This window comes from Pinus tabuliformis, chromosome J (genome assembly GCF_031772625.1).
Source record: "Pinus tabuliformis cultivar Carrire ecotype Pingquan chromosome J, CPIR1, whole genome shotgun sequence".
Lineage (NCBI taxonomy): Eukaryota > Viridiplantae > Streptophyta > Pinopsida > Pinales > Pinaceae > Pinus > Pinus tabuliformis.
In genome coordinates this window covers 1,495,569,616-1,495,581,628 of record NC_142295.1, presented here as the reverse complement: position 1 = coordinate 1,495,581,628, position 12,013 = coordinate 1,495,569,616, and the positions used below count along the sequence as shown (strand labels likewise).

At 38.5% G+C, this 12,013-nt stretch overlaps 1 protein-coding gene across 1 annotated transcript; it reads right to left on the bottom strand.

Annotated features, from left to right (window-relative positions):
• Positions 1-207: 207 nt before the first annotated feature.
• LOC149233088 (uncharacterized) lies at positions 208-11,554 on the bottom strand. Its single transcript, XM_089379693.1, has 12 exons — positions 11,477-11,554; positions 10,621-11,345; positions 6,905-6,962; positions 6,576-6,702; positions 5,699-6,375; positions 2,154-2,774; positions 1,802-1,948; positions 1,333-1,598; positions 1,123-1,234; positions 765-1,022; positions 607-653; positions 208-494 (listed from the first exon to the last, which is right to left on the bottom strand). Exons 2-12 carry the CDS (start codon positions 11,274-11,276, stop codon positions 416-418), a joined length of 3,048 nt encoding a protein of 1,015 aa, XP_089235819.1. The 5' UTR covers positions 11,277-11,345; positions 11,477-11,554; the 3' UTR covers positions 208-415.
• Positions 11,555-12,013: the final 459 nt, after the last annotated feature.

Sequence of the window (12,013 nt, the reverse complement as noted above, 5' to 3'; positions counted from 1 at the left end):
CAGGCCAATCTTTATGAACACAGTCAATCAATGCCGGTACCCAATATGCTATAACTTCATCACAGCGGCAACATACTGGATGAAGTAAAAAACCCCTTCCTTTATGACTCGTTGCTATGATCTCTCATTTATGAGAGTAATTTCTCGAGGGAGCTTATAATAAGCAGCAAAGTTGCATTTCAGCCCTAAGCTTCACCATCTCAAAACTAAAATTGTTGTGGATAATCGAATATAAACGAAGTGAAAAAGAGGGAAACTAATATCCTCCCAAACATTGACAGCCCTCAAAACTAACATCATGTCCCGGGCCCAAGGAACTATCTAAACAAGCCATTTTCCTGTTTGAGATTTGCAGCCGACCCTTCCAATTTTCAATTTTACATCAATGAGTTAACAAGGTTTTGTGTACAGCTGCCTATTGTTTGTGTTGCCCTGTAGTTACAGGAAAATCCCTTTCATTCTCTCTACGGTAAAGAAGCGCTGAAGCTTCAAGCCTGTTAAGCAAGCAGAGATATAAATGTTAGTGACTCTAGGCCCTAAGAAACTATCAGCGGACCAAGCACTTCAACAACAATAAACAATTAAGCCACGTCTAAGAGCAAATACCAGCCAGTACAAACAACATGTCGCCCTGTTGCCAATCCCCAGTTTACCTGTAGCATGAGCAAAACATAAAGACAATATTCCTTGACATGTAAAGCTTGATAGGTTATACAAGAACTATGGAATATTTTAGTAATATCCCTTAATAGTAACATACATACCTTGTTAGTTCCAAGGGAAATGGCTACAACATGTGTAACATGTTCATCAATTTGAGTTGTGCATTCAGCACCAAATTTTTCCGCTAACCGCCATAAAGGGTTCAGATGGGGTTGAGTTTCTTCCATAGGAAATACCCTGCTGAAAATTATTCTGCAACCCTTAAGAACCCTGCGTTGTTTAGTTGCCAAAAGATCACGGACATCTACTTCAAATAACAGTTTTTTTGAGAAAAAATCATGGTGTATTTGTTCAATAACCTGTTTTACATCATAGATGTTTAAGAGTTAGTACCAGGCTACCAAACTGTCAATACACGTTTATTCTTGCAAGTAGTTAAAGTTCAGGATAGCATCTAACCCGTAAAGTAGATGCCAGCATTCCATCTTCCGGCCTCTCATCATGATCAATCTCAAACAGAGAGGGCCCTGCCAGTCCAAATTGACGTCGACTACATGGGAAGTATGTGTATCTGTATATCACAGGTTCTCATGTTTAAGAATGAAAAACAGTATTGCCCTGGACCTTGAGAACAAAATGAACCATAATAATTGTGAGCTTAAACTTTACCTCTCAACCACAATCAAATTGAGTCTGTGATGAGGCCACATCTTTTCCGTGTCATCAATAACAATTGCTGAAGACTCCATACCCATTACCCCATCCAAGTCTTTGCTTTTGGGAGATATTCCTAACCCACTCACATCAGCCTCATCACCCTTAGAAGTTATACGTCCTGCAAATAGTTCTCCTGTGGGATCGAGCACTTTTGTCATCTCTGTGGCATAGACTCTCTTACCCATTGTGTAAACATGTAGCTCATACAACTTGCTTGCCTATAACAAACACAACAACAATAAAAAGACTTCAAGCCAAACAACTTCACACTGCAAAGTGACAGACAACTCATTGCTTGATTCCAAAGAGTTGCAATCCAACAAATGACAACCCTATCTAGAAAAATTCCGAATGCCATATTGAGAATATAACAGAAATGGAAAGAAGTTATAGTTTATTTTTCAATCAACAAAACACTCACCCTATCCAAAAACTGCCAAATCCCTGGACGCAATTTTGTCCACATTCTAATATGTGGTAAGTGAAAAAGATGACGATGAGGACCCTCTCGATCTTTCTCCTCTTTTGTCTTTAATATTTCTTCGTGGACTGGCTCAATATCTGAAAACTGCCAAACGGGAAAATTTACCAACTAGATATTTATCCATAGCTGTAAAGCTCAATCACAAAGATACAGCTAGTATAGGAGACCCATTCATATTGAATTTTGATGTGCCATTTTGTTTATAATTTTATTATCCTCTTCTACATATAAACCATAAATCCCTAAACATCGAAAGCCAAAAACAAAAGATAGTCTCGTTTTTAACTACCATTGCTGAATTGAGAAGAGTATGGTCGAGATCCAGAACAAGGCTGAGCTTTCTTGCATTTAACATTTTGTTTTGTTCTTTGATTCTCCTCCTTTCTTGCTGAATAGCAGTTATTTGTTTCTCATTCAATCCTTCAACTAAATGTTCCATGGCAACAAAAGAATTATCCAAATTTGCTGTACAATTCATTGTACTTGGATCTGGCAAGCATTGCACCGAAGGGAGATTAACAATGCCAGGATCATTTACTGCTAGATTACCATCCTTTTTATCCCTCAATGAAATTTGGGATCCTTCAATTGCTTTGCTTTCTCTGTTTAACTGGCCAACCAAAAGTTGGGGATCCTCCTTTGCTCTTCCAAACTTGGGAGACAGTCTGGGCAAATTGAAATGAGAGCATCCCAACCCATTTGTTATGCTTGGACACTTTTCTCTGAAGCATGGAGCAGTATTACGCAAGGTCTGTTTTTCTGTTGTTGGTGCTACTGAGGTGGTGGTCGATTGGCCCAGAGTCATGCAGACATCTCTGCTAATTGGAAGACACAACACGTTACTTCTATACTCCTTTGAATTGTGTTTCACTGAGCTCTCAAAATCTTCAATTTTGGTGCCATTAGGAACCTGGGAGGGCAAATGGAGAAAATTCTTCAGAAAAAATGTCATAATTATTTTCTATTTGTGTCTAGTATAAACGTGAAATCCAGAAAACAATAAAAAACTTTTTTGAATAAATTATAACTCCCGGAGAATAGCTAGATAATACAAAATAGATCTATGTTACTAGAAACCACACCTATGGGGTGTGTTTCTGGCAGAAACCCTTTTAGAAACTGAAACCACACCAGAAACCCATTTTTGGCATATGTTTGCCATATCTAGACAGAAAATTTGTTTCTCGAGAAATGATCACCATTTCTGCTAATGTTTCCCACAGGTTTCTGGCCTACGAGAAATGACCAACACAAAAGGCCCTAGTTTTCTGTTATTAAATTCTAAATCTCATCATCTCCATTTTGCTATACATGTGACTAATTCATCAGTATGTGAGCAAAATTGGAGTGAGTGTTCCATCATCCATCCTGTGAAGTGGACCCTTAAATTCACAAAAGATTCAAGTTTCGGTATATGTTCACTCAAATCTTCACCTTCTATATGATCTGCCTCTAGAGGTGTTGCTAGTGAATACAGACAAGATGTTAGAAGGCCATAGTTATAATACGACTGACCCTGGTCAAACCAGTGCCTCTACTTCTCACTTCAAAACAACAAACAGATGATATGGAATTGAATATTAATCTATTTGTGAACTAAATTATCATTTATTGGGGTCCATAATTGTGCAAGGTGATTCGATGTTCGTCATTCAGGCACAGATCAAGCTGATCCCTTCGAGGAACATCAGATTAAATTCCCTCCTAATCCAAACTGAATCCCTTCCAAATCAAATTTGGCAGGTTAATTTTTACCATATCAAATGGGAAATTAATGAGGAAGCAGACTATCGGGCCAAGATTGGAACAACACTTAATTAAGGAGGGGGAATTATATGTCAATGGGGTTGCTAGGGTTTGTTAGATTCCATGAAGCACTGGCTCACCATCTCTGTCCCTCTTGCATGTATAGGATGGCCCTCCTATCAAGATGGCAATGGGTTTTTCAAGGGCCGGACAAGCAGACATGATGTGATCATCTGGCTTACTCACTTCAGTCATGCTGGTGCATGGATATTAAGGGCAATGCATCACGTGGCAGTGATGTAGTTTGGTCAGCAGATGCTCTCATCATGATTTGATCTAGTTTGAAGGATTGGTTAATGTGGGATGTAATGAGCGTCTTTCCACCTCAATTCTTGAGTGCAGATTCATATAGCAGGACAACTCCACTTGCCCTCGGTCCATAAGAATCAGGGCCTTTGCAAGGAATTCTTCGGTATAAATTTAGATCCCTCATGCAAATGTTTGGCTTTCATACTAACAGGCATCCATTGGATTCTTGGTTCCTGCTTGCTATCAAGGTTGATAATGCTTTGGATCTCATCAGTTGCTATATTTCACTCAGTACTTGTAGCAGTTAAGGGAGAGGAGTTTAGTCTTCAACCAGGTCTGATATGTTCTGTTCATTGGAGTTTCTCTCTATTTAATACTGTCTCTTCTCGTCTCTCTCTGGATGCTAGCATTTCAATAGACAGAATTCTTTCCACCTCAATTCTTGAGTGCAGATTCATATAGCAGGACAACTCCACTTGCTCTCGGTCTATAGGAATCAAGGCCTTTGCAAGGACTTGTTCAGTATAAATTTAGATCCCTCATGCAAATCTTTGGCTTCCAGATTACCAGGCATCCATTGGATTCTTGGTTCCTGTTTGCTATCAAGGTTGATAATGCTTTGGATCTCATCAGTTGCTATATTCCACTCAGTACCTCATGGCAGTTAAGGGAGAGCAGTTTCATCTTCAACCTGGTCTGATATGTTCTGTTCATTGGAGTTCCTCTCTATTTAATACTGTCTCTTCTCATCTCTCTCTGTCTGGTAGCATTTCAACAGATAAAACAAAGTCCAAATAGGTTAAAAAGGTTCTGCGGAGGCAAGAAGAAGCCATTCAAGCAATATCAGTCAAATTGGTTGAAATAGAGCAGAATACAGCGATTCATAATGCCAAAGTTATGAATCTCCTTCAGACTCAGATTCAGCGTGTGGAAAACATCGAAGTGGAGTGTCGACGTCTGACATCGCTCCTGCCCCAGATGATGGGAGTTTTAACACTGGGTTCAAGGCTCAAGCAATGTAGAGGCGGGACATTCAGCACATGCGGGACACAAAGATGAATCAGTTCATCAACCCAAGGATCCAATGGAAACCAAGGACCAAGAATCCCCATACTCTGTTGGGTTGGAAGTTCAGCACAGTGTTATATGGCAATGTTATTTTATGTATTTTTACTGCTTACATTCTGAGTACTTTTGTTAAAATAGCAAGTAAAAATAGGTTGCTTAGCAGCCTTGCAGATGTGGTTGTTAGCCAGATATGAGTTTTCTGATTAAATTTGTGGTTTCACTGCCAACATTCTGCAATATGTATGTACCCCTGCTAGCTTTGGCACAGCAATTTTGACTAATATTAATTCTGTTTCGGATAAAATAGTTAAAAGAAAAACAAAAAAACTGATTTATCATCTATGAACTAAACAGCGAACATTTTGATATTGGAATTATTGCAAACTATATTATGAATATGAATCATGAAGTTGAGGATGGCCTAGTTTTGTTACAAATGAATGTCAGCTCTTCTGAATTTTATAAATTTGAATATTATTGCAAAAATTTTGTATGATGACTGTTGATAGTTAAAGGTTTTTTTTACTTGCATGTGTGTTAAAAAACAACAAAAAATATTCTTATTGCAATACATGAATTTTTTTTTCCAGTGTTGAACCGTTTCTCATTTCGTTTGGTATTTCTCATATCCAGTAACATAGAAATAGATAATGCAAGCACCATAAATAGATATCTAGAATTTGGTTGCTGAGATATATAAATCTTAGCTACCTCTCTTCTCTGTCTTCCTTGTTCCACATTTGATAACAGCATTTTGGAACTTCGATTATCAGCCATCCCTTTATCAATTTCAGTGGCAGAACTATACCATATGTTTGACACATAGGACGACTCAGTTTTATGTCTTTTATTAGAGCCCATATCATTCTGATTTCTTTCGAGTGTGGTGTCTCTCCCATCAGAATTATTGCTGTATTTATTGAATCTTGTTGAATCTTCACAAACAGTTATTTCCGATAGTTCAACCATATCACTAGCAAGTGAAGCAACAGTACTGCTTTCAGGCCAACAAGCGTGGTCAGACATGGATAGTGGCATGCTAGTACAAGGCATAGATACCTTAGACCAGTATTTAACAGGTTCAGAAGTTACTGTGGCGCTTCTACTGGTGTCCCATTTTCCCTTTCCTTTATCGAATGAGCTCAGAGAATCAGAACCAGTAAACTGCTCTTTGGTTGGGATATGTAATTGTAACTGGCTAGGTTTTTCAAGATGCCGACATAGCCTGTAACGTGAAATCGAATTGATGCCCATCTCTCCAGCAAAGAAGCTCCCTTCTAGTGGCTCTGCACCAAGCAAAACATGACTGTTGCTGGTAAAGAAATCCTGAATTTCTCCAGACATTGTTGCTTTAGTTGACTGCGTGACCTTTCGACTCATCTGAGTAACTGTGATTTCCAGTGGCAAATCACATTGTAAGTGTTGAATTTATGAATTTTGAAACATTTAATTTAGCACTAATGTTGACCATAGGATTATCAAAGAACATTTGGTAGATAAGTTCCATCCGTTAAATTGACGCCAAAAGAAGGTTCAAACACTGTTCCCTAATTGAAATCCAACGAAAGTTAGATTCATAAATACATACCACAGTCAGAATGCCCAACTTCTGATTTGAGGATATTTCCTTGACTTGAAGCAGTCATTGCTGGCCAGACAATGTTGGATTTTGAGCTGCCGAGAGCTTGTGAGATGGAATGCTTCATGTTCTCTAACTGCACAATTCATATATACCAAAATAAAAAGGAATATTAATGTGGAACAAAGTCCCAATTACAGAAAGAAATAAATTATAATATACTTTGCAAAAGAGCATTTCTGAAAAGTAAGAAATATTAGTCAACACTACCCTCTGATATGGATAAATCTTCTGACAGAATTATTTGAAAGCCTATATTACATACAAACACGGCTTACTTCTTTGATTTGTCTTGAAGTAAATTGGTCCTTCACTTCACTTGCAAGTTCCAGCAACCTGGAAAACCATCAGCCATGTCAGCTATCCTTCTAATTGAAGTTTAGCTGATGCTAGAAGACCAAATCTAACATTCATTTCATGCATTATGAACAAGTAGTGAAGTGATATTATTATTCATCAAAATTTTGAATGTATTTTCTTGATCTTCCCTATAGCTTGCAGTGTTCCGAACCTGGATGAATATATTATTAGGCCGTTGAGACTTGAACCATGGCAGTATATTGATTCATCTTCATCATTTCTTAGGCAGTATAATGTACAACTAAAACTGAGTTGCACATTATAGGGAAATGGGTACAAGTTTCAGAAATGGAAATGCGCAGCAAATGTGACCCCTCAAAAATTTGGAAACAGGGAAATGCTCATTATATTGAAACTTGGAAAGAAAGCGTTATGAATAAATGAGCAAGAACATTTAAATAACAAACATAAATGATAGCCCCAAGGGTTAGTTCAAGTGGTCTAAAGCCAGACGTGGAGTTTTTTGATATTGTTGCTAGTTGCTGCTGATCGCGGGTTTGGCTCTCTTCGATTCCCTTGGGACAAGGCCCCATCATCAGGGCCAACCATTTACCCGGTTTACCATCCACAAAATGTGGGGAAGTACTCCAAGGTTTCCTGCGTTTTCATTCCAAGTAGAAGAAAAAAAACATAAATGACAAGCAATATTCCACCATTGCTTCTATTGGGATCATCATCATTAATATCACCCTTGACTTTTTTCTCACCTTTGCCTCTACCTTGATGCTCCAAGGACATCAGCCAACACAATCCAATTTTGATCAAACAGCCTAATACAAACCTTAAAACATGAAAGAAAAGCTTAACATGTCTAAGCAATGACTTTGGCTAAAGCAAAGGGTACATTTTCGCTAAGGCCATGATAGAGGAGTTCAACAATCAACACCACCACATCAAGGTACATAAAGGGCTTGGTGCTCTTGATTAAATGTCAATCCCATACATTTATAAGCAAGAGAATCCGATGAAAACGCTGCAATCTACCAATCCTAAAAACTGTTCGGTATGTTGAATTTTGAATGAATATGAAATTCTACTATCTCTATATGTAGACCAATGAGGTTGGAACCACTCTCAAACATCCTAAAACAAATAATGCTAATGTTTTAAAGTAAAAGTTGACAATTTCCTTTATTTTCCATTCATTTTTATCCTTTTATTTTAGGAATTTAACATTACAATTAATCGAAAAAAATTAGGTCAAACTTAGTCAACCCAAATACAAATAGGCAGATTTAGTGCTCAAAACATGTTCTATAGACCCTGGTATGGCCCAGAAACACATTTCTGGTCATTCAAAACACATTACCCAACTTGAGACACATTCTTATGGCTGGAAACACATTTAAAGGCTGTACCACACATATTTCCTCACTTCCGTACAGAAACAGGCCTTGTACAGCCCTGTAATATACATTCCCTGCAAGTTGCAACGTAGATCTAAAATAACTATAATAGGACCATGTCACAAAGTTCGCCAAACTTCAACCTTGAGGTTTGAAATACAGCAAACCTAAAAAAATATTTGAAGTTCGACGAACCTCATCGAATCTTGTGGTTGTTGATCAAGTCCATGGCTCAATCTCATAACCTCATGTTCACAGCTCATGCTCATAATCTATCCCTGCAGCAAACCCAAAAAAATATTTGAGGTTCATTGAACTTCATTGAACCTCATGGTTGTTGATCAGGTCCATAGCTCAATCTGATAACTTGGTGTTCACAGCTCAAGCTCATAATCTATCCTTGCAGTTTCCAAGTCCATAATAACATTGTTGATGTTTATTGATGCTATTTTCTTAGTGTTTTATGTTATATTTCATTTAGAAGTTAATATCGAAAATATATATAGACAAACCTAATGGCAAGCCTCCGCCAAACCTCATCAAAAAATTTGAATTTAAACCAAATCTAAACATTGCAGAACCTGAACCACGTGACTTAGCGACGAGGTCACACACACAATATGCTGCTTGAATACTAGAAAATAACTGGTTAGGAAGGTCCAATATGCTGCTTGCCCTGCACAGGTGCATCTCCCCACTCATGGAGAATGTTCAAGAACGTCATCTATTTGTAACCCTGGAATCAGTTTTTGGTACTCCCTATTGTAGTTACGAATTTGAACCAGTGTAATTGATACATGAATACCGATACAGTAGATGTATAGCACATGCCCATGAAGTTTACTTCTGTATGTACACTGTACAATGTTGTGCCATAAAGTGAACAAATGCTAAAATTTGAATGGTTTTCTTTTAGCTATTGATTTGGTAGTGTACACTGTACTGTAAGAGGCCACTAGAAATCTCCCAAATTGTAACAAACTCGGAAAATTCTATTAGAAAAAGCTTAGAAGGACCTGGAAGACCGTAAACTATTATCCTATGAACTCCAAAAAATGCAAGAAAATACTAACACAATTTATTAAATTATCATATCCCAGTAAAACTTCATTATCAACAGTCTGCCATAATCAAATGTAAATTATACAATGTTGGCCAGCCCCGTATAATACAAGAGAGGGCAATCAAGTTTCAAAATACAGAGATGACTTGTACTCAGAGGAACGGTATAATAACCGACTTCAGCAGAGAAGACGATCCATACAAATATGGGTGTAGGTGACAACGAAAGAAGTTTGGCAGAGGATAATAGACTCGTCACATAGCAGTTAACTCAGGAAAGATGAAGGGCTGGTACTCAGAGTAAAGAACTGGGAGAAGGAGATGGAAGATAGAAAGGCTTGTGTCAAAAGAGAATTGACGGAGACTGGCCAAGTGACTTCAAGAGGAGGGCATCAACGTTTAATGAAGTAAGAACTAAATAAAAAAATGCAAGAGGAAACTGGGCAGGGTATCCCCCAGTGGTCTGCGAGCAAGGTGATCAATGGGCCAATGAGCGAGCAGAACTCAGAGAATAGTTTCAAAAGCTTGAGGATGATATGAATCACTGGTTGCAACTTCCTCCCAGGAAACCTGGCAAACACAAGAAGAAGAAGAAGATCTACAAAGAAACCCTAGGGATGCACTGGCATGTCCTGCTTTGTGGTTGCAGAGCAGAAATTGACCGAGAATATTCAAAAACGTGTCGAGAATGTGAGATAAGGAGACATTGGCGCTCAAAGATGAGATGGAAAAGCTCCCAGAAAAGACGGAACACCGAGTCAAAATCATCAGTGCTACACAGAACCTGCTGTTATATCGCATAGGTGTCAAGAAATTACCAAAGGCAAATGAATGAGAAGGACAAGGGAAAGCACGAGAAATATCTCCGAGTAGTAAGCTGCAGCAGATTGCAAGGCCAGTTCATTCGAGAAGTTGTCTTAATGTTAATGTTCATATTTATAACAAACTTTTGCATCAAACATAATAACGACAATCCAAGGTTATGTATACACTCTTGCCAGATTTTACAGAGTCATAAGCTCTACAGAACAGTATATGTAGAAAGTATGAATGCAGTAGCCAGAAATGAAAAAGGAAAATAAATCTGGTATTTTTGCAACATATACTGGAGGGGTGACAGAACCTAATCCCCTCATATTAAATACAAAAATTGACATTACCTACCAAAAAAATTATTAAAAAAAAAGTCGAATTCCCAAAGGAGGTCGGCTAAAACAAACACTTACCCTTGATCGGCTATTCTTGTCATACTCTTCAACAATCCATCCGTATTGGTGAGTTGTATCTCCCTCTCATCTCCTGTGAATCTCAGTCTGCTTTTGTCATGGTATCTCAAGCTAGGGCTATATTGGTCATCGGGCTCTGATATCCAAGCCTTCCTAAAAAGACTCTTCAAATGCAGCCTCTGTTCATACATTGGCAGTCTGTGTAAGGCCCTGCTTCCACTTTCTTCTCTGTTGAAAAGATCAGCCCGAAAACCCAGTTTAAAGTCCCCTTCTCCCATCTCTCCAATCATGACCTTTTCTGATTCGATGATTTGAGCTGGTAATATATCCTCTGGATAGTACAACTCATTCCTTCCATCCTTCACACAGATATTTTTGTCCCATTGTCTGAAATCGGCATTGACGCCCCAGTCCAAAACACTGTCAGGGGTGGAGACACCAATCTCTTTCTTCCTGAGACTTCCCTCTTTTCCCTGACTATAATCATCCGAAGGTAAGCAATAGGAATGTTGCTCCTTCCTGTAACATCGAGCCCAAATTTCAGGTTCCATAGAACACGCAAAACCTGGTTTCCTAGGCAAGACATATTGGGGCACATACTCATCATTAATGTCCCCGGCAATATAACCATCATTGATGGATACAGCACTGTGCATGTTGAATCTTTTTAAGAGGTGGTGGTTTGGAAAGCGCTCGGTGTCACCAGAACCGCTATGAGTTAAACCCTAAACATATAGACCATAATAACAGAATATTATTTAGCGGCACAATGAGAAGTTGGGTGCTCAATAAAGGCATGGTTAAGTATGAGCCTGGAGCTTGGCCAGGTGAAATTCAAAATCAATACCAGACTTACCCATTTATCTTGTAACAGAAACAATGTATATACGCAGACCTTATCTCAAAATTGGTCACTGTTGGTGATTACGGAAAGTCGGAAAATTTTGAAACCCAAAGCAACAGAAACAATGTATATACGCAGACCTTATCTCAAAATTGCTCACGGTTGGTGATTCCAGATAGCTCGTTTGACTGCAGAATGGCAAAAGTCGGAAAATTTTGAAACCCAAAATAAAATGGCAGGAAATACATGAATGCCGATAATGGAAGATTGTTGATGAGATTTGGATGAGAGAGACTCGGCGAACGGCCAAAAGACGAGAGTCAACAATTTTGGGGAAGAATTCAAACTCCCTTTCTGCTGAATCCCGCTCTTCATATGGCCAATTTTGGTAAATAATCTAATGGTCGGGATTTTAATAACGAGCCGACACATGTTTTGGACCATTGATTATCGTTCGCGACTGGTAGCCCATTGACTGACAAAGCCACATCACTCTATATAAAAACACTCGAACTCTAGATGAACAAGCTCGCACGTGTGACAGATGTA